The sequence below is a fragment of the Macadamia integrifolia genome, chromosome 9 (assembly GCF_013358625.1).
Source record: "Macadamia integrifolia cultivar HAES 741 chromosome 9, SCU_Mint_v3, whole genome shotgun sequence".
Taxonomy (NCBI): domain Eukaryota; kingdom Viridiplantae; phylum Streptophyta; class Magnoliopsida; order Proteales; family Proteaceae; genus Macadamia; species Macadamia integrifolia.
In genome coordinates this window covers 5,623,496-5,647,167 of record NC_056565.1, presented here as the reverse complement: position 1 = coordinate 5,647,167, position 23,672 = coordinate 5,623,496, and the positions used below count along the sequence as shown (strand labels likewise).

The following is a 23,672-nucleotide window of genomic DNA, read 5'->3' as shown; positions in this document are numbered from 1 at the left end:
TTATAATTTTTTTAGAGTTAGTTACATCATGATATGAGGTAATAATGATTAAAAAATTCCACTTTTATCACGATTTGATTTCACTTCCTTTCCTATTATTTCGCTGCAACCAAACGGAGCCAAAGGTAGTGCCTTATTTTAAGTCAAGGAAGTTTTGTGAAGTTCAAGCTAGCTCTAGCCCAAATATAAGCCTCATTAGCTGTTACCAGGTTTGTGTTTTGTTGGAGAGAGAGAGAGAGAGATCATAAATAACCATCTTTCATTGTTAGGGATATGACTTTGTTTCTGAATCTAAACTCACAATGATGCCATTAAGGCATTCTTCATGTCTTCACCACCATGAGAAGCAACCCTTTGAGCTAGACTTAAAGCAACCCAATTCCAAGACTTATGCCACAAGTTCTAAATAAGTATAAGAATCCACTATAATAATATATCAATATGTATGAGATAAATTACTATGATCATCTCATGCTATGAGTCTGTGGGAAGGATCACATAATGGTGCAAGCATGAACATTCTCATCACTGAATAGAGTATATGTATGATCATCAACAACATGAACATATGAGAGGTTGGGGAAGTAGCCATGCATATGTTCATTAAACCCATGCCTGTAATAGTTATAAGATGTTGTGTAATTGGATTCATCTAGATACTGTGATGCAAATGGATAGTATTCTCCATCATAGGGATATGGCCAGAACTCCGCCTTCCTACCGGTGCGTCTCACCGCCTTTAGAACACGTCCCTGATCAACATATCCAGTCACTGTCACCTTCTGCTTATCCATGTCTATGTCCAACCTATCAACTCCTGTAACCCAACATTTTATTCTATAAGTTCAATGCTTAAATTCTAAAAAAGGATTCTTCAGAAGACTAGTTTCAGTTTTGTGGATGGCAATAAAGGCTCAATGGGTCTCCAGGACAAACCCTAAATGAGCAAAGGCCTTCAACAAGGGCAAACACCCACCAAGATAAACAAGACTCAATTACCCTTACAAGTAGAACTCACAAGAGAAGGACTAACCCCAAGGAGCAAGAGGGAAATATTTCCTAGGGAATTTGGGGCCCTTAGTAGGAGAAGCTACCAAGATTTAAGATTCATTGTGACCATCCATAGGAGAAATGCAGATGAAAAGCATAGGAAGAAGAAGAAGAAGAAAAGAACTTGCCATCTAACTTAGAGATTGCTTTTCTTATCATTCTTTTACATCCTTCACAATCCATATGAACAAGAAGCTCCACAATCTGTCAAGTAGAAAAGGTAATTAAATAAGGAAATGCTTATGAACCCATGAAGGAAACTAAAGCAACTATGAGTATCAAAAAATGGTTTTAGTTTTCAGGACTCACTTGTAAGGCATTGGAAATTCGCGGTTGCCTGAAGCACCAAAACATTGTTAATCTAAGCTGGTTTGAAGGATTTGATCTCATATAAATATATATATATAAGCATGAAGAAGAGAATAGGGAGGTTAAGTATATAGCAAGAATTATAAAAGTTGAATTAAGAATCTCAATCCTTTTCCAACTCTCTCCCTCTCCAATTTTTTTTTATTTTAGGTGCTTTACGGCATTACCTTTCTACAAAAAGGAACTCTTTTTCTTGTATTATGGAATTCTTATAACTTATGCAAGAGTGTTTAACCTCCTTCTAATTTTAGCAGAAAGTGTGACAAGCTTAACCTACGCATGCCTAAGGCTCTCCCAAGAGGTGATCACATTGCATGACCTGTCTCTACACTGGTGACAGTGGCAATATTGAGAGCTTAAATTACTCATTCAATACTAATTTTGTTATCGTGTACTTAATTGAGGAGAGCTGTAAATTAATGAACTAGACACCAATATTAATGGTTCTAGATAAACAGGATCCAGTGACCCACAATTGAATGCTTCCCATCTCAGATATTATCCTCTAGGGTCAACCAAATAGATAATTAGAACCATATGTGTTGGACCAGAAGTGGTCCGGGCCAAGGAACAAAAATATGTCCCATTATGGTTCAACCAAGTGTTGCAGTAGCCTCTCCAAACCATGGAACCCATCAATAGTTTGGATACCTATAACCCCACCCATCTAAATTGACTATTATTGTAATAGATTATCTAGGTTATTTGGCTTATTTATAATTTTGTAGTATGCGTAGGATTAGGCATGTACCTCTATTTGCACATGTTAGAAATGGGGGAATTTTTTCTGTAATATTTCAGGTAGTTTTTCATCTAGGGGAAAGGCAATTTGCTTAATTTATAACCATAAATGATGAATATTTGCCATTTCCTTCCACTGGCTTTGAGTTAGTTTCAACATTTCTTTCTATAGCTTTTGGATTTGCAAGTTGGAAGGGTTGAGTTTGGGTTTTGAGAGGGAATATCAGAAGAAAGCAACATTTGCATATTTTTTGGTCTCTCTTAGTATATGTGATAACAGAAGGGAAAGTCTTATTGAAGAAGCTAGGAATCTAGAGGGAGCTTTCACCCATGACCTCCATTTCCTTCCTATATATTCTCCACCATTTCTTCCTCATTTTTGTTTTAAAAACTCTAATTTATAGTTTGATTGATCACAACATGTACTGGTGAGATCACAACTATGGGCACTAAATACTTTTCGGGAAATCTCCTCCAAATCACCGCGTATGACTATAGAAATCGTGAGCATTAGCATGTAGGTTCCAGATCCAAGTGGCAGTCTCAGGACCTTCGCTATTATTCTTGAGAAATGATCCAATCTAGCCCATTCCTTGAAAGAACTTTTTACGGGTAAACCCACAATTAAAAAAAAAAAAAAATGATTCTCATCATTTGATGAATCTGGTTCATCTTGTACAGTCTGAGATTCTGAATATAATGGATTAACCATTCAACTCCATTATATGAACATAGGTGAATTGCAAATCGCCTAAAAAAAATGTATATTTTATAGAGAAAGCCAAGCATATTTGATTGGAATTGATTCATTTTTTGTACATTTTTGTCAATACAAGGGAAGAATCTCATGCTATCACATATTGTCTCAGGATATGTGGTGACCTGCTCTCTTGGAATCTGTCATCAAATCATTCTTGAATGGTATGATATTGCGAACCAGTACTGAATTGAACCCATGTAAGCAATTACCAATATTAGTAATCCATAATGAGATAACTGATTAACTATGAAATCAGAATGAAACTGAAGCTTTTGCTAGTAAGAAGTAATTTGGAATGATTTCTATTTATAGATTCCTAAGTGACACTTTAGAAAGCCTCCTAAGAGTTGTATGTAGATCCATAGGGTTTGTGAAACCTCTTAGACCCTACATATAACCGAATAGGTCAATAGCTCCATAAGGTTTGTGAACCTCTTACAGACCCTACATATAACAAAATAGGTCAATAGCGACACTTTTTTAGCAACAGAAAGCAGAAGTTACTATATTTTAATTGTGATGTGTGGCAGAGTTGAATAGTTATATTTGCCACCTGGCAGGTCATGTGGGTCCCAAAATTTATTGTGAAGTATATCTCATCACTTTTCCCTGCTTAGATGCCAAGTTGAGATCACTATAATTGTATCAAAGTGATAAATATAAAACAAGGTAATATTTTGGAAAACATGAATCTCTGAATTAATAATTCTCAACTGTTGAAAATACAAGGAAAAATATGTTGTACAATATGGATTAGGATCACAAATTTGACAGTAACCAATACAAGATTGCCTCCTTCTCTTTCGACAGTTTGAATTAGTTGAGCTGATATACTAAATGGCAGAAATTAAATAAGGGTGCAAGAGTTGGAGTTTCCATATACTATGTGAGACTTGCAACCCCTTCGCCATTTTTCCTGTAGTACCTTATTTAACTATTAATTTTTTTTTTCTCTCATTTTTGTCAAGATAAGCTTCCCTTGACGGTTTATAAAATTTTGATCTCATGTAGTAAAGTTGATGATGTAATAATTCTAACCATTGTATAGATAATGGATAGCAATTTAATTAGCTAGAAAAGTAACTTATCATTTTTTATGCTCAAATTCAATCATATATTGCCTTATATTTTGTCATACATATATAATAATACTTCAACTACATTTGTGTCCTTTTTCATAGTCTTGAATTTTCAAAATCCTTATTTATCGCTTGAAAACCTTTGTTTAAGTTGAAACTTTAGATGTGAGAAGGAACCATAGTCTATTTGTTCATAAAATTTGAACTCCTCATGGATCAATGTGCCATATTCTTAGATTGATTAGGCAAATTAAACTTATCTATTTGAGTCAATTATATATGCTTTTTCCAAATAGAGAACTTACATTCTTTTTTTTTTTTTAGGGTTGTTTTTTCCCAAGATGAAACAAGTTAAGAAGTAAAGGAATCAGTACAAGAAGGACAAAGTGGAAAATAATTTATTGAACTAATTTAATACAAAAGGGAGGTATTTCGTCTAGAGCCGTGTGGTACTGGACCTGCCACTTTTATAATGATTTGATTTCAATTCTTTCTTTTTATTTTTCTTCTCTTTTCTTTTTTTCTTTTCTTTTCTAGATTCTTTTTTTCTTTTTTTTTTTCTTCTCTTGACTACCAAACATAGCCTCAATAGAAAACCGGTTTTCCATTAAATTCATTCTGACGTGATACTGTATTTCATGTTTACCACGTAACCCACCTCCTATACTCTGTGGGCGAACTCCCTTATGTTTGCCATGTTGGACTCCACCTCCGCTGCCTTCAAAGATGGCTAGCGAGCGGATGTAACCATGGTTTTAGTGCAAGATGTTAGACCGAGTATGAACCATCCGAAAACTGATGTGAATCGACATGAACCAACCTATATGTATTGGACAGTTTTTCCTTTCGTTTTCCTTTAAAAAAAAAAAAAATTTGAGGTTTGACACTATTACCACTGATCCGTATTATTCCACTGATATGGAATTGGCTAAGTATCAAAATCAGTAACTAGCAATATCAATACCTCAAACCATGAATGGAACAGATTGATGAGATCCTTAGATGACTACATTTTTCAATGAAATACATTACTATGCGCAAAAATTTACAAGTTCTACCCAAATTCTTTTTTGTGAGTTTTGCTCCTCCATACTCCATAGAGTCTAGGGATTGAAAAGTGATCCCACAATTGGAAAGACCCAGACACGTGTTCCTAAGTCATCCCAACCATGGGATCACTCTCTAATCTTTGAACTATATAGAGAAGAATCCTATATCTAAAAAAAAAGAAAAAGTTATGAAACTGAAATAAAAATTATCAATCCACATTAAACTCACAAGATCAAGTTGGAAAAGAAACTAATGTAGTTTTTTTTTTTTTTATTTATTTTTTTTTAATAGGAATAAACTAACGTACTTATTCTCTCTTTAGGTGAGACACCTAGAATTCAAGTTCTTTTTTCCTCCAATCCTTAACCTCTGAGCCATTAAGCATTGTGCAGATGAGACTTTGCAATCCTACCATCAGCTCCTTTAGGATAGAAACCACCAGGTACATGTTCATCTCCACTCCCATAGACAATCCTCAATATTTCTTCAGGAGTCCTTGAATATGAAATAGAATACTTATTACCCGCAATTGTATTGCCAGATAGTCTTCCTTCGGCACCTAACTTGGTTGGAACAACAATGCCTTCATCTTTTATGCCTACATGCCCTAGATCGTTCCTTAGTTCTGAAATCCTTCTAGTGAACTCTGCAACTGTGATTTCATACGGAGGTACCCTCATGGAAGCTTTTTCGTAAAGCAATGTTCGAATTACGGCATCTTGAGCTGATTCCACTCCGAGAAGGCCAGCAACAAGCTGCAACATAGAAGATGAGATTGAGACCATGTTCATACACGATGGGTTGGAAGCAACTATTGGCCTAACTAAAAACAACAACAACATTCAAAATTTTATTCCAACTTAATGGGTTCGGCTACATGAAAATTCTAAATAAGGACAAACACAAGGATCCATGCAAAAAGAACTTTCTTACCCTCTTAGAAGGAGCCGCAATGAGGTGAGGGTTAGCTCCAACGTATCCCGTGAGTCCAACATAAGGGACAAGGTATGAAGCAATTAGGAAGTTGAGTCCATCGGCATAAGGATCAAATGGTGGTTGCAATCTATGTCCAAAAGCCTTATCCATGATCTTAGCAAAGGATCTGGCGCTCAAGTCCAGTAATGGCCTTGGGAATCCTGGAACTGTCTTCTTAATGGCCCTGTAAAGTATCAATTACACTTGAATGTCAGGTCATAATCATATATAGTTTTGGGTTTAACTGGTTTAGCCAGTTGGCGGCCGGTCTGGTCCAGCTTTAAAAACTATATATGGCCTGTAATCTCCAAAACTGGCTCCATATATTCTTATACGTTCATGGGAATTATATTAATTCCAAAGCAGCACTTAGGTTCCGTTTGGTTGCAATGGGAATTTAAAGGGAGGAAAGTGAAGTTTTTATACTTTAAAAGGAAATGTTTATAATCATTACCCCTTTTGATTGTATAAACTACTTAATTTTTTAAGTATATTTAATAATGATATATTTTACATATTATAGCACAGGGTTTTGGTGGATACAAAGTATAGTGAAATTTTATAACCAAATATGGGATTATTTGAAATTAATGTTAAAGTCACATGGATAATGATTACACATATTTCTTTTTTTAAGTATGAAAATTTCACTCCCATTCCCTTTAATTTCCCTTACAACCAAACATGGTCTTAGTTAAAAATGAAATGAAGTAAAACTAATTCTTCACTATAATATACTTCACCATTGGATCAAAATATTACTGAATTTCTAATAAAAAAAAATATCTACGAAACTTTATTTTATAGTTCCTATTTTTCTATTTTATGTGGATCACATGTTTTCATATTTTTTGGAAGACTTTTCCCACACAATCAGTGTGGCGGAATGTCCTTTGTCACATCAATCATATGTGAAAAATAATTTTATCAATAAAAAAAACTTCATTGTTTGATAAGAGAGAGAGAGAGAGAGAGAGAGAGAGAGTATCGATGTGAAACCCATATGATCAAGATGTGAGACAGAGATCAATCGATCTTTTTCCCTTAAATTTATATAAACTCTACTTCAAACCAAACATTACAATTGAAAATTCTCATAATTTTTGTTATTATTATTATTTTAATTACTCCACTTCTAAGTTCTAATCTAAAGAAATACCAATCAACTTTAAATTAACCATGAATTTACGAGATTTACCCAATAGCCAATATAGACAAAATGTCCAATAAGAACCATTTTGATCAAATACAATATATGCCCATCTGACAAGATTGGATCTAGATGAGATGGCAAGATTAAGACAACAATATAGAATTTAGATACACTTTGCCTATGCTGATGGTTAGGATTTGGCGCGACTCTTAAAGGATTAGGTCTCAGTTTGGTAATTTTTTTAAGCCCTAGGGCCAAGCGTGCCCCGCTATGACTTAAAGAGGATAAAATTTTCTGTACTCCAATGTAAGAAATGTTCTCAAAGACCACAAGAAACATGAAATACCCATCCTCCCATTGACATACATACTAGCATTAACTTTGGAAGGAAATGAAAGAGAATAACAAAGCAAACATCAAATTGATGAGAAACCATGAATGAATGGAACAAGATGACAAACCTTAAATGTCCAATCTCCTGGAAGGCAAACTGGGTGATGATATCCCTAATGAAAGGACTCAGATTTGCCTGCCTTACTCCGATTGGTGATGGGCCTCCCATGGTTAAGTTAGGAGCAACTCTATCTAACCCAAATCCCAAAGCTCCCCACAGGAAGAACTCAGCTTCCAAGTACTCTAAATTTAGAGGAAACTCAAGAAAATCTACATCAGATTTAGGGATAATATGCATAGATTCTTCAGGATCTTCTTGTGGGAGTGGAGAAGAGTTGGAAGAGATTGGGTGGAGAAGGAGAAGAGAGATGATGATCAGGAAGGTGAAGGCACAAGAAGAAGCTGCAGCCATGGTGGTTAATTTCTGTGCTTGGGGTCATGTGTTCCTTTCATCCCAAGCTTTGGTACTTATAAGAAGAGAGGAGAGAAACAAGAAATGGCAAGTCCCACTTGGGTCATCTTGCGTTTGACATGTGGACTTGATTGCATGAGATTTATATGGGAAGGACAGAAATGGCAAGTGCCACTTGGCTCATCTTGCATTTGACAAGTGAACTTGGGTAACTGCTGTCCACTTTGGACTTGGACTTGTGGACTTTAGAATAGGAGTCAGTTACAGAGTAGTATTAGACTCTTTCTCCCAACCTTATTAGTGAAGTGACAAATAACTTAAAAAAAAGGAAAAAAGAATTATTTTTGGGTTAGAAGTATTCTTTCTTATCATGAGTTTCCCAATTAGTGAAGTGACAAACAACTATAAAAATAAAATAAAATTTATTTTTGGGTTAGAACTTAGAAGTATTTTTTATTATCATGAGTTTCCCATTTACTTTGTCATGTAAATAATGTGTTAAGAAGATTCATGCTTATTTAACGGGTCATACACTTATACATAGGACTAAGGATGTTGAAGCTAAAAATGGGTATTTATGGATTTAAATGTATCGGTATCGATATTGTATTGACCGATATGCATAAATATCGATATAATTCAGTGGGTTCAATATCATCGGAGGATAAAATGGTAAAAAAAAATTGATGGTGTCAATATTTTTGGGAGTAAAATGGCCTAATCCATATTGATATCAATATTGGTATAGGCTAAGACCGATACAACCTCCGATGCCATATACATGATAGCTTTTTTTTGGTAGAAGAGTACATGCTAGCTATAAATACTTTACATTTTGTAAGTATTTGCTATTCATACAATTTATGATCACTTTTTGTAATCATCTTTGGCATGATGATTCCTACCATAAGTTATGACTATCCATGGGAAAAAAGTTATTTATAGGTTTTTATAGGATCTACCCGTTTTCGAGATTGTAAAGATTTGGGTAATTGAGTTTTTTTTTTTTTTTTTAATTGCCAAAAAAAATTCTGTGTCTTGGCCAATTGCAATGTTGGAGGAAATCAAATTTGTAAGTTTTTTTTTTCTTCTCTTAGTTGCATCATTTTTTAAGTTCGAGGGAAAAAAGATAAAAGTTCATTTTGAACGTGAGGTTCACTGAAACCGTTACAATGATCAATACCTTAGTTCTGAGATTGTGATTTTTTTTTTTATATGAAAATTGTAGACATAGATTTGAAAAAAGTTTGAATCTATGAAGAAGGCCAAGGACTTGATGAAATTTTATTATGTATTCAGTTATTTTTGCTATTATATATTTTTCTGATATTAGTCTATAAAAATTACGATTTAAATAAAATCATTATAATTTAGTCTTTAGCAATTAAGGGGTGTTTTGGGTGTTTTAGTTTTAAGCAATTTTATATTGCTACTAGAGGATGGTGTCTATTCTTCATAGCATCACATTATTTTATTTTATTTTTTTCATTTTGTTTGAATATAGTATTTCAACTCAGTAGACAGATGCATTTGTTAGTTAAAATATAGTTTTCTTCAGTTTTTCTTGGTGAACTTTTTCTGCCACAATAAATAATTTACATTTCACGAAGACCTTGCATGTGTGATAAACAATCACACGAAACTAGTCTTGATTTTGATGAGAGAGAGACACTCTAGGAGGACAGTGGGTGCTTGATTTTTTTTTTTTGGTGAAAGTGCTTGATTTGGTTGGACCTGGTATAATTAGTATGTTTTAATTAGGGTTCAAGTTACTTGTTTTACCATATAGTTTTTTTTTTTTTGGAAATATTAATAGCCCATGCCTTTGTATAATATAAGACTTTCTTGCTTGTAATTCAAGTTTCTTTGAGTAATGTAATGTAATATTACATGTCTTGATTGCTTTGTTGACAGGTGTTACAATACCATAATAGATGAAGCAACTCTCAAGGTGATCATGATGTCTGAACATTTTGGTCGTTAAATGAAAATTCCCATGAAGTGTGGGATCATGGAAAGTGTTTTTTGGTGAAAACATAGGTTCTCAAGTCTCAACCGTCGAGCGGAATTTGATACATAAAAGAATAGAAAATCTTTTTTCTTGTTGCTTAAGTTATATAGGAATTTAAGCAATTCAAAATAATTAAAGTTTCAATTTTGGCATCTCCTACTTTAGTTTATAGTCAAGTCTATCTGCACAATAATCTATCGTTTAGTGTGAAACATCTTTTCAGATAGATCTTTTCAATGTATCGGCACCAAAATGTGATTAGATAGGATGACTAGTATCTTATATGAAAAATTTAGATGAAAAAGCTCATTTTAGAGTATGGAGATGTAGAGTGTTCCTATGACGGATGATGTTATAATTGATTTGAATTAATGAAAATGATTATTTTTTACTATGGGTCTTGTATATCATCTATATAACTGGAAATGAGTTTATCTGACTTTGATGGGTACATTTACTATCTCAAACAAAGTGACTCCGGCAATCGTTGTCAATGGTTGTCGATATGAATCTGATTGGTATCATTCATCTTAAACTTTCCTCATTCAAAAAATGATGAACAAAATGAATATTGAAGCAATTAGTGTTGCTTATGCATTTTGGGTTAAGAAAAAAGTTTCCTCAAAAAATTTGTACATCACTCTTTCCACACTCTCAAACAACATCTACAAAGGCAGTAGTTTTGATCATGGAAATTGGATTGACATCATCGAGATCAATTCCAATATCGACGTCGATTTGTATTGAACGAAACTTGGTTGTTGCTTGGGTTGCAGTCAAATGAATGGAATCTCAATGATAGGGGTATAAAATTTCACCTTGGTAGAGTATTTTTAGACCTACCCCTTAGATTCCATTTCTTACTGGCTGCTACCAGGTTTACAGTCAAGCAGCTCAACTACTTGGCTGCAACCCGAGCTATCTACCGACTATAATTGTCTTTCCAATAAATGGAACCTTACTTCCCATTGATAATCTCAATAACGCCAAAGTTTCTCTCTCTATCAAATCTTTTGGAATCCAATAGTATTTAGGACAGACATCATCATCATCTCCATCATGCATTTGGCAAAAAAAATACTCAGGATGTATAACGGAATTTGTTAAGGAAAATGCTATAACTGTGTTTATTATAAAAAAAAAAAAAACAGCATACATTATATCAAACCGACTTAGCTCAGCTGGTGGAGCACGTGGCTTTTAATCACATGGTCCTAATTAACTGTATCTTATATTCCAAATGGTACTTCTGAGGGTCGATGTTTCTTTTTGTAAACATTTTGGGGGTTGTTGGGAGGTGTTGATAGAATGGCCATGGTAGATGGACAATAATTACTGGCAATTATGTCCATCGTCTATTTCTCTTTTTGAGGTGAAGATGGAATTTCACTGATAGATAAAATGTAGTTATTGCTAATGAAGGCAATCATGTATTCCTCTTCTTGTGTTATTCCCACTACAATTCAGACATTTTTTCCTCAGTTTGTTTACCATCTCGTTTTCGTTAGATTCTGCAAAAAAAAACCTATAATGGTTAAAATTTAACCCTTAATTGCTAAAGTTTAAATTATAATGGTTCAATGTACTTCATAGTTTTTATAAAAAATGCACACAAAAATAGGTTAGGTAACTGAATATATAACCAAAGCTTTTTCGATCAAGTTATTTTTACCACCGGTGTTAAAATATATATATATATATATATATATAAACTTGCTACTGAAGATATTAATTGGTTTCATTTAACCTTACATCCAAAATGAACATTTTTTTTTTAATAAAATTTATTGGAAATGATAACCATGTGTGCAACCTAGAGCTTCAGAAGTACAAAGTCTGAAAAGCCAAGAAATGGAATGTACCCATTCTATCCCACACATTACGAACAATGCTTTCCTAGCCAGGGCATCAGCAACACTATTTGCAGTCCTTGAAATACAAAAGAAAGAGATAGAACTAAAAGAAGACATAATATGTCTAATATCCTAAACCAATACTGAGATTTTCAACGATAGAGTCTTGATGGGTCATTGATTAGACCAACGGCCTTGTAGATAGCACTTTTAATTGCAAGACGTTTCCGTTGGATTGGAGAAGCAAAATGATGCTATGCTTTGTTGAAACTATCACAAGATGTAATTGACAACTTTTTATTTAGAATAGTGAAGCACCAGAAAGATACGAAGAACTTACAAATTTGATTTCCTCCAATATCGTAACTCGCAGTCACCCAAAAATAAAATCTTAACATTAAAAACAATCTGGAGGAGGGATAAATACCACCATTAAAAACTGTCTTCCATATGTAGGGTTAAGTTATAGTGGGAATTGGGAGTCATCATGCAAAAGATGATTATATAGAGAGAACATGCATAAATTGTGTGAAGAGTATAACATTAATAACTACTATGTACCTAATATGTAGCCTATATCATGAGTTCAACATTTCTATCATATTCATGTGAACGGTGCAAAATAAATTTTAACAATAGGTCCAATAAAATGACTCAACAAATAGTTAAAAATTGTGTGATGATACACTTAACAGTACAAAAAAAAAGAAAAAACAAAACAAAACAGTACCCACAAGGTCTAGCATTTATACAGTATTGATTCTTGTATCGGTCTTGACCAATACTTATTTGGATCAACCGTATTTAGAAAGATTATACCATTTTATTCCAAAAAGGATCAATACTACTTTTTTTTGGACTATCAGTACCATTTCATAGGAGAGGAGAAAGATAGTCATACAGAGGTAATCCAAGGCAAGATCCCACCTGATGATTTGCCAATGAATATTGGTATCCCTTTGGTTTTCAAGTGTCTTTGTTGCAGAAGCCCTTGGAGAGAATCGTCCATTGCTTGATAGTGGGTGGGATGGCAACAAGGGTTTGGATTATTTTGGAAGAATATTTGATGTGAATTTTATTCCAACCCAAGACATTAGGAGTAGAATTTTATTTTGGCAATCCAATGCAAACTAAAGGGTGTTTGTGACTTCATAAAAGGATAATTACCATCGCTAATAGTTTGTGAATTATGATGAGAAAGGAATGACTGAATGCATGGGAGGGTGCCCGCAGAGCTGGATTGATCATAGAAAGGCTGAAAAGATGGGTGCATGCAATCCGTCTTCCATTTAAGTTTAGTAAGTGTTCGTCTATAACGGATAATATTATTTTTTAGGTTTTTAATGTTAATTCTCCCGTGTCAAGGCAAAGAGTTCAAATTCCCACGTTCTAGCTTCCCATTGCGACATCAGTCAAGTTGAATGTAGATGGAGCTAGCAAAGGGAACTCTAATATTAGTGGAGTGGGAGGTCTCATAAAAAATAAGGATGACACAATTTTTGTAGCTTTCTCCAGTTTCTATGGTATGTGTTTTAATTTTGTGGTTGAGCTATGTATTTTGAGGGATGAATTAAAGTTATATACAGATATGAGTTTCTCATATGTTTCTATTAGCTTTGATTCTATTTTGATCGTGAACTCAGTGTTCGAATCCAATGTCTTTTTCTTTCCCTTTAAAAAAAAAAAAAAGAAGAAGAACGACGAACTTGACATATGCTTCAACTACAGATTTTATTTTTCTTGGTGACTAAATTCTTTCCAAAGGTCTTACCCAAAAAAAAAAAGTGGTTAAATTTTAAAATGTAATTTTTTTCAATAACCATTGATACCGATACATGTATCAATCAATACAATATCAATATCTAAATCCATGTTGAAAAGGGAATAAAATACCTTTTCAGATTGGTGCTTAAACGTCTCCTACCTGCTACCTAAATCCATTCCATCAAGGAATTCTCCTTTGACCATGAAGGAATATTCGGTCCTATTCGTTTGACCAAATAGTTTTTCTTTTAGAATAATAATAGCTCCATGCCTTTTAATAATATAAAATGTATCTGGCTTGTTATGCAAACTTAATTGAATAATTTAATACTCAATATCTTGATGAAAGTTCTTGTGCTAAAAATCGAATCAGTTAATTCGAGTAGATCCATATCCGAATCAGCTAAGAAACAATCTCAATTCCGTTGTATTCTAGGGTTTTTATTCGGATCGGAATCGGTTGGATTCTAGGGTTTTTCAAGACTAGATCATTGGGTTTTCATACCAATTTTAGGGTTTTGAGACCGGTTCCGATTCTTATTAAGTTTAAGGAGATTCCAACTAGGGTTGAACCTAATTCGATTCAGTTAAAAAAGAGTTGAATCGACAGCTAAAAAGGCACTGATTAAGTCCATGAAAAGTCATCCACGTGTCAAAGTTTTAAACTGTTATAGGTTTATAGCACCTCTCGCGGCACGTTGGTTGGGATTCTCCCTATTTTCTGCCACGTCGACACAAATCCCTGCCAGCTATAGTTCCAGTCCAAGAAAGGAAACTTCCTTTCTGGTTTTTTTTTTATGCATAAGAGTAAGTGGGTAGCATTGGTTGCTTGTTTTTGCAGAAGACAGAATTTGATTTGTCTTCCTTCTAATATTTGGTTTATGGGTTCTTGTTGGCATCTTTCTTTATCTGAACGGTTCGTTTTGGAGTTTATCTCGAAAGAATTTTATTTTTATTTTTCTTTTAATCTACAGAGTTTTGATAGGCTAACAGGTTTTGAATGGTATTGTGTAGGTTTTGAAATCCTTATCTTTGCTTGCTTCGTTTTTGAATGGTATTGTGTAGGTTTTGAAATCCTTATATTTTTTCAATTGAACTATTTTGGGTTTTTTTCCCATTTTTTTTCTTGTGTGTTTTGTTTTCTGTTCCATTGTAAACTTTGCTGCAATATCCAGAAAGAGTGATTTGTGTCCTCAACAAAGTTTTTGTTAATATAGCTTATATGTGAATGTGCTGTTTCAATTTTGTTTCTTGCTTTGTTTCCCACCCTGCCCATGTTAAGAACTATATTTTTAGAACAGAGTTTGTTATATTTTGGATTCAATCTTTTGTTTAGTTTCTTTCATCGACAATGATTCTTAAAACATGTACCAGTATGAGAAATGTGGTTAAGGTTGCTATTCTGGATTCTATTTTTAAGGAACTTCCCGTATTTATTGGCATTGGAAGTTATATTTAGATTTATAATAATTTGATATTATACATCAACAGTTCTTGGATTAGCTCCCAACCCCCCCCCCCCTTTTTTTTTTGCAAAATTTCAGAAGAGTCCCATCCGCTTGCCTAACTGAACTGAAACTGAGTTCTCAGCTTCTTCTTATGTCATGCAGTTCTTAAGTCTCTAGCCCATTTCTGAAGTTTAAACGAGTTTTGTTCAGTTTTAGATCATGCAGCCCTCTTTCTAGAGATACTCATTTGCAGAAAATTCAGCATTTGTTAGTTTTATCATTTGATTGTCTAGGACTCTAGGCTTTGCCCATCTGTATGTATATAAATTTTTTGATGATGTCTTTATAAACTTTTTCAATTTTGATTGACATCTATCTGGATTCTTGGTAGTTTTTAGTTAGTCTTATTAATGCCCGGTATCAATTTCATAGATTATTTCTATTGGCTAGAGTATTTCTGTTGGTTGAAGAATGATTTCATATTGAAGAAGAAGACTTACTGGTATTTATCTCAAATAATATAAATTTTATCATTATTTTAATCAGATTGAGGTTGGAGAATCATCAGATGTGATGGGTCTACGTAAAGGCTCTATGCCTGTTTGCCCCAGAAATCAGCATTGCTCACAATGGGCTAGAATCTATATGAAGTTTTGTCTTTGCGGTGTAAAAGATGGAATTTCATTAGGTCTGGGTTTGGTTAGTGTGATCAGCTGGGGTGTTGCTGAGGTGCCTCAAATCATCACAAATTACAAGGAAAAGTCAACAGAGGGACTTTCCATCGCTTTCTTACTGACATGGATAATTGGGTAAGGATTGTATACCTTTTTCCATTTTATAGTTTCATTTCAATCTAATTTATTTGCTCATGAAAAATGACCTGCTGCTCTTCTTCAAAATATTTGTTCTACTGTTTCAATGAGACTACAAATCTAATCTTTTGACATTGCATTTCTTTTACTAGAATTTTCTGTTTCAGTAGCCAGTAACAATGCTAGATTTCTCTATCTGGTATGAATTTCCCAGGAATAAGGAGAAATGGATTGTTGCTGCAAGTTAAAAGTTGAAACCAGTCTTATATTATCAGAAGATATGCAAATCTAGGATCTCTTTCTGGATAACTACTAGACGAGGGGCTATTTTACATATTATGCTAAAAGGAAGAAGTTGGTCCTTTGTATAAGCAACAAGAGATAGGGCTCTATTGGATATCATGTTGTTTGAATGCATTTATTTGAGTCATATCATAGACTGATTATCCTTCTTTATGTTAAAAAACATGACATGGAGCACATGTAGACGTATTTTAGATGAAGTCTGTTTTTTTGTCAAACAAAAAATCAGACTAGTTCCATTAGTTCAACTTTTGACATTAAAAACCAGGGCCCTGACTAGTATAAATATGTATTGGGCGCCGTATCTGATAAACATGCTGCTTATCATTGTTCATGTCAGTTTATTTATCGTAAATTTTACATTGAAAAAAATGGAAGCTCTATATCGTCTGGTTCAGTGACACTTTTCATCACATGGCCTGTGCATTGTGGAATTTCATTTTACTCTTGTTAAAGACTTCATTTTCTAGTTGAAAGTTGCTTGCTTCATTCTTCTGTAGCACTTGACACTTTGCATATCTTCTTCCATTACAGAGATCTTTTCAACCTTTTTGGCTGTTTGCTGGAGCCAGCCACTGTAAGTTCCATCCCTCATTTATTATTATTATTTTTTTTTTTGGAAATACATGCACCCTGAAATAACGCTGTAAAACTCATAATTTGATCAGACCTGCCATGGAATAGCATCAGGTCAATCTTGTTGGGTAGTGTTTAAATTTAGACTGAAATGGACTTTTGACACACCAAATGATCTGGATTGGGGTGCTGGTTGAGCCAGGATTTGGTGCACCCTTACCCTAGCTGTATGCGTTCAATGGATTTCTATCTACTAAACAAAGTTAATCACTGACAGTCTATTAGCAGGATTGATTTTTTCCCCCTAGCTGTATGCAATCAATGGTTTCTATTTACTAAACATTTTCTGCTCTACTTTGCAGCTTCCGACACAATACTATATGGCAGTGGTAAGAGTTGCAGCACACACATGCATGCAAAGATCTCCTAGATTGCCCCAAAGCCGTACTACCTGCCTGCCTAGCAGTGATCTTGGGGGTTGAAACTTTGTGGGCATGATGTACATGTCCATTTATGTAATTCTGTGGCAGGTTTCATCTGAAAGACATATTTCCACATTACTTTATTAGGCTTAATAATGGCTTAAGAAGAAAAATCAGTTAATGTCTTAAAGATAAGGGGAAAATGATAATATATGGGTGCATATGGTTGGATTTGGCCCTGAAATTAACACCTGGTCAATCTGTAACAGTATCATATCCATCCAGTGGTCTGAATGAGTAGATTGGTGTGAACGTTGCCCAAACTAGGTTGGCAGTCAAGGAATTACTTCCTTGATCAATTGGTCTAGAATAACTTTTTGTATTTATGGAATGAATATGGACTTAATTGCTGTAATTGTGTTTTGCAGTTGTACACAATTACTACTGTGATACTGACATCACAAACTATATACTATCGTCACATCTATCACCGCCTGAAATCCCGTAGACGAGACCAGAAGGTTAAAATTTTCTTACTCTTATGTATCCTTAACCATATTTCATCAGACTTTTTTACCTTCACTTATTTATTGATTATAGTAGCAAGAGATTGATGTCTTTGATGATAAATTTTTTTTGTTGTAGATCAAATAATGTAGTTCATAAGGGATTAGTGGGTGAAGAACTCCTCTAAGTAGAAGATTGAAGAAAATTATTTTCTGGCCTACATGTCTGCATGATAGGGTTTAAAGAAATAAAAGAAATATCGAAGGAACACAAACAAGATACTGTTTTAGGGCTGCAAACAAGACTTTGAAAGAAGAGTGGATTGTAGAGAAAAGAAGAAAAGAGAAACCATCAGTCACATGTTGGCCACACACAAGCATACCTCACATAAACAAACTCTCATATCATATTCCATCACTTGATTAGAAAATTTTAGGCTGTTACATCAATAAATCAACCCTTGGGAAGAAGAAAAATTGAAAAGAAACTCTTGACTGCTCTTGGATTCCTAATGTGACTGTTTCTTAAACGAAATAGAAACTTTGAAAGAGAAACTTCCAAAAAGACTTTAAGTGACTTTAGGACTCTTTTAGAAATAAAAAAATAAAAAATAAAACCTACGACATACCAATGATCCTATTGAATGCACTCTTATCTAAAGTTATCTCCAATGGGACCTAATATTTGGCCTCATAATCCAGTTAGGAGTACCTTTCTCCCCCACACACACCCCCCCCCAGAAAAAAAAAAACTATGACCTTACTCTAATGTAGGACTAGATTTGACAATCAAACCAGTCCCAAAACTGCAGGAACTTTTAGTCTAAAGAACAGCCTCTAAGCATCCCAAAAGTAAACAATAGTCCAGAACTAAGAGTCGAACAGCCCTTGTAAATCAGAATTTTCAAACCAGAATCTGGAGTTTCTGAAATCAGAGATTACACCAACAAATGGACTAACCAGCAGCAGGTATAGAGTATTTAATAAGCCACAATCAGAAACAAATGCCACAGGAACAGGTAAGTCAAACCAGATCTGAAATCTGGGCAGAAACACAGTCGGCCAGAAGTATTTAACACCTCAGATCAGACAAACCCATGATCTGATTGGTCCCAAATTAAGGTCAAACCTCCCTCTTAATAAACCCAACAATCAATCAAAAGGGGAGGGCCATCAGCTGGCTGGATCTTCAGAACAATATAGGGGCAGCAAGAGAGAAACTTGAGATTTCCAGAACCAGAAATCAAAAGCAGTTCAGATCCCTTACCTGGTTTGAAGAACCTTGTAATTAACTTTAAAAAGAAAGAAATAATAGTTGAAAAGACCTCTTGGACTTCACGCCGCAAAGAGTCAATTGGATCAAACACCAATTCCTTCAGCCTTGATCAAACACAAGACAACTCTTCATGAAGAAGACAATAGCAACAACCATTATTTTTTTATCAAAATCATTCTAGGCTTTTAGGAGCCTCCTCTTCTTTATTTATACTGTTAATGGGGGAGGGAATTACAAAATAGAAGGTTCCTCAAAAAGGAAACCAAATATTCTCTTAATACAATAGTTACCAAAAACTGAAATTAGAAACTAGTTGAAAAAGGAAATTAACTACTAATGACTTGACTCCTAAGGAAACAAATATAACTCAAATCAAGCCCAACTAAAAAGGAAACTAATTAGTAATCCCGTACTCAATCTTAGAGCCCCTCTTTTAGACCCATAAAAGCGGTCTATTACACTCAAAATATATGGGATCAAAGGCCCAACATGTATAGAACCCAACTCTAGGCTTATTCCTAGTAAAACAAGCCTATTTTGGTAATTAATATGCATCATACTCATAAGAAACAGCCTTCATTTTTATCTTGTGACTGTTTTATGGGTGTGGTTAAATCTGAATATTATTCTCAAGGAAATTTCTGATGCAGATAATAGTGACAATGCATTTTTAATGGGTTCATCTAGTAACAGGTATCATACTTTGTTCAGCAATACCACAAATATGTCATGTGGACATTCCCATGGAAACTTTACAGTAATTTCTGTTAATTGCACAGGTCATTTTTATATTAATCTTCATTAGTTCATTGATAAACAACGGACAATACATGATGCAGTTACCTCAAAATATACAGATTTGAAATCATAACAATAATTAAATAATTGTTTATTTTGAAAATAAAAGAATAAATAAATACAAATGAACTCAATTAGGCTTTGAGGACTGTATTTAATTCATTTTATGGTTGACAAAATCCTGTTCCTTGAGCCCCTATTTTTGTGAGGAGGAAATTTTGGAATTGGTCCAGTTGATGGACACGATGTTTCAACTTCAAGCTCTATTGATTAGTTGAATTGTGATTTGACCTGTATGTTTTAGCCAAATATAGTATTTTTTTGCTTCCTTACTGCATTACACTTTTTATGACCGTTATTTTCCTTCACTGCAATTCATATTTGTCATTGTTATCTTCATGTTTCCAACTTTCCATTCTCCTTTTTTCTGTTACTTGCTTCCTGATGGGTTTATGGATATAGAGTAGCATGCTTTTGCAAAAAGAGACGGTTGATAAAGAAAGTATCGTTGATGAGAATCAAACCAAGATTAGTGATGGAGTACTAAGAGTGAGCTCACCAATTGCAGTCATTTCTCCTGATGGCTCCCATGGAAGAACATTTTATTATATGTAATTCTCCTCTCCTTGAAATCCTAAGTGTGCAGAACAATTTGTAGGCTTTATTAGGTCACTATTGCTACCTAAAAACTTGTTCCCAAATGATCTCTCCTCCCTCTGGATAATCTTGTTCCTAATAGCCTTAGTTGACTTTGGTCCCGATCTTTCCAGTCACGTAAACTAGAGACCATGCTTTTTAATAGGGAGAGGTTGAATGTTGTATAACTCTTTTGTTGCATATCCTCCATTTCAGCCATGTAGATAGATTTGTGGCAAATCTACACTATGCATGAAATAGGGCATTGCATAGATAGCAGTGCCCTGCTCCAAGTCAGCCCAATACCCCATAAAGTAGCATTTGTTGGGTTCTTCCACTAATAACTAATGTCGAAAGTTTTAAATCCTTAATAATATAGTGTCACAGATATTTTGGAAACGTGTGCACTTTATTGGTATTCATGAAGGGTAAAGAAAATCATAAAAAGCTCAGTTCTTTGGAATTTTTCTGTTTAAACTTTACTTTAGATTTTTTTTGGATAGAAATGAAAGATATATTGAGTGAACAGTATAGGAGAGAAATTTAATTTGTGCTATGATAGTGTTCAGCAGAAGGAATAAGGAAAGAAACAGAAGAAATAACTACGTAAGAGCAACAACACGTAACCACCAAGGACCCGAAACCTCTCATCTAGCAACAACTTCAGACTCAAGACTGACATCTGAGATTTTTATTTTAGTATTATATTATATGTTGCCATATTGAGACAAACTAATAGAAGATGCAAAAAAGGAAAAACTCATTGAGTGGCCCACTTTGATAAGCTTATCATGGCCCATCCTCATTGTGCCACATGGAATGATGATGTGGCAATTCAGACCTTTGGATTGATAGTACATGCTTTGAATTAGCCATATGACCAATGTATGTCTATGCAAACCTATTGTCCTCCGATCACAACTGTGCACTCTTCCATAGTCTTGAATTTTCAAACATGTATTTTACAAGTTGGGAAACCGTTTGGGCTAATGTTTTACATGTGATGAGGGGATATTTGGTCCACCTGCCCATAAAATTTAGGTCCTATTTAAACTTCCACGTGGCAGATATTTGGCTGCTTTGAGAAGCTTATTAAGGCAGGCCAAGACAATAACTGCCTCTCACATTAGATATCATTTTTTATTTTTCTTTTCAAATGGGGCTTCATGATAGTGGCAGAAGTTCACAATGTGAATTATGAATACCTTTTTCAGGCTATACTGTATCTAACTATATATACTTCAATATATGTAACAAGCAGAGTCAATTGTCCAAAATTATAGAAAATTGTGTAATTTTCATTGCAAGTGCCATGTTCAATACCAACTTCTCCTTGTTTCCTGCCTTTGAATCTAAGGTTATTGGACATGAAAATCACATTTTGCATAAATTAAAATGTTTAAATAAATATAATTGTCAATTAATTGAAGGAAATGTAATTCTTGACCATTTTAGTCATGGAAAAAGAACTAAATTGTGTAAATGGGGTGGAGGAATATTTACTTTCTTTGGTTACATTAAATTCATTTGGTTTTCTTGTTTTTCGTTGTGCACACTTTTGGGTTGGAACCATCAAATTTTCAGGTCACAATCCTTGCTTGTGTTTCTTGATCATATTTTTTTTCAAATTTAAACTGCTTAATTAGGGGTCACTGAATGGGCAGGTCAGCAAGGTCTTTGTCAAAGAGTCCTACACCTATGCCAGGAGCATATATAGCAAGATCTCCAAATACTATTCTTGGTCGACATTCTCTTCAAGAGCCCTTGCTTAATGAAATTGTTTCTACAAGATCTGCATCAGCTGTGAAAAATAAAAGTATTCTTTGTGTGGTGAGCTATTGATCAGAACTCAATAGCATTCATTTGTTTCCAGTTGTGATTTTATCATTATAAGTTACTTTGTTGCAGGTATCTGCAATGACATTATTCATCAAAATGTTTGGTCTACACTCTTCTGACCATAATAGATCTGACATCTCTACAAACAAACCAGCTGGAGTCGTAATTCATGTAGGAAGAAAGCTTTTGCAGGTAGATAATGCAATAAATTAATTTTCTTCATTGAGAACCGCTTGTGTCGAGGCATCACCTAGGTGACAAGGCACCCTAGGATGCCCAAGGTACTAGTCGTTTTGTTTGTCTAGGCACCCAGTGCAGAACCAGTCAAAGGAAGGGGAAAATTGGGAAGAAGAAAAAAATGGAATGAAGGGGTAGAAAAGAAAATATTATCTTTGAAATGATATGCATACCAAAAATGGCATATTTTTGTCCAAATAAATATGGCACTGTCCTTGGATGCTTTGGCCTTCCCTAGGTGTCTTGGGTGCCAAGTCACCTGGCCACCTTCATGGCTCACCTTGGCACCATGACAACTATGAAAGCTCCCTGGTTCTTCTCATCCATTGAGTCAGTTAGTTGACCAGCTCAGCACTTATGACCATTAAATCAATGCAATACCAGTTGGATTGGTGATAATTCAATAATATTTTCCATTTGACCTGTTTTTCTGACCAAGTACACTCTTTATGAAGGCTAGAAACGTTACACTGATAATGAATCATCTATGTATGAAGACTCTCTCCCCACCCCCTTTTTTTGTGGCTTGACCCTTTTTTGTCTTGACTTTTCCAATGACTGATGTGCTTGCTGGTTTCATTTTTTGTCTTTGGGCTCTGTTTTGCCCAAAATTCCTCATCAATCTAACAAACAGGATTTGATGAGATTACATAAGAATCTAATTTTGGATGCGAATAAGTGGTTTTTCTCAAATTGGTCATGCAGGAGATAAAACCACACTTTTTCAAGTCCTAGATGATTTTGTCTGTGATCTTGAAGTTTCTAAATACTTCCTATTTAGAACAGTCTTTCTAACCTCGGGTTTTTTTTTAACTTTTACCCCCTCCTTCCAGTTCCTTCAATTGTAGATATCGGTAGTTCATTTGATTTTCTTTGGATTGGATTTTTTCAGACTGGTGGAGGATTATTATTGCTAAATGAAGTTGAAGAAAACAGTGGTATCGGAACCTTTCTTGGTTGGGCCATGGCAGCTATATACATGGGTGGACGGCTTCCTCAGATTTTCTTAAATGTGAGATTCTCATTTCCATCTTTATAATTTTTTTCTAGTCATTCACCTTCCTGGTCTTCCAGAAATTTGCCATGATTTTATGCACATGTAATGAAGTATAGCATATAGGATGATAGATGATGGGGTGACTTTTATGTTGCTATTTATCACATTGCCAATTTCGAATTTTGATGTCTGTTGGCAAAGATCTTCCACCC

General features: G+C 34.5%; 3 protein-coding genes across 7 annotated transcripts in view; 1 reads left to right on the top strand and 2 right to left on the bottom strand.

The window, feature by feature from the left end:
- Positions 1-442: 442 nt before the first annotated feature.
- Positions 443-1,406, bottom strand: LOC122088252 (heavy metal-associated isoprenylated plant protein 45). The gene is made up of 3 exons (XM_042657449.1): positions 1,360-1,406; positions 1,179-1,254; positions 443-817 (listed from the first exon to the last, which is right to left on the bottom strand). Exons 1-3 carry the CDS (start codon positions 1,402-1,404, stop codon positions 495-497), a joined length of 444 nt encoding a protein of 147 aa, XP_042513383.1. The 5' UTR covers positions 1,405-1,406; the 3' UTR covers positions 443-494.
- A 3,542-nt stretch (positions 1,407-4,948) lies between these two features.
- Positions 4,949-8,026, bottom strand: LOC122088865 (desiccation-related protein PCC13-62-like). Its single transcript, XM_042658218.1, has 3 exons — positions 7,639-8,026; positions 5,983-6,208; positions 4,949-5,804 (listed from the first exon to the last, which is right to left on the bottom strand). The coding sequence occupies exons 1-3, from the start codon at positions 7,980-7,982 to the stop codon at positions 5,427-5,429; spliced, it is 948 nt and encodes a 315-aa protein (XP_042514152.1). The 5' UTR covers positions 7,983-8,026; the 3' UTR covers positions 4,949-5,426.
- Positions 8,027-14,095: 6,069 nt separating this feature from the next.
- LOC122088501 (seven transmembrane protein 1-like) overlaps positions 14,096-23,672 on the top strand; it is a 12,295-nt gene continuing 2,718 nt past the window's right edge. Inside the window, exons 1-9 of one of the 5 annotated variants that reach the window (XM_042657784.1) lie at positions 14,096-14,417; positions 15,605-15,867; positions 16,708-16,750; positions 17,112-17,138; positions 17,600-17,692; positions 20,214-20,362; positions 22,052-22,217; positions 22,296-22,418; positions 23,356-23,475. In XM_042657784.1, coding sequence (XP_042513718.1) covers positions 14,244-14,417; positions 15,605-15,867; positions 16,708-16,750; positions 17,112-17,138; positions 17,600-17,692; positions 20,214-20,362; positions 22,052-22,217; positions 22,296-22,418; positions 23,356-23,475 — 1,158 coding nt within the window. In that variant the 5' untranslated portion in view covers positions 14,096-14,243. The other 4 variants (XM_042657785.1, XM_042657787.1, XM_042657788.1 and 1 more) reach the window with 4 other exon arrangements.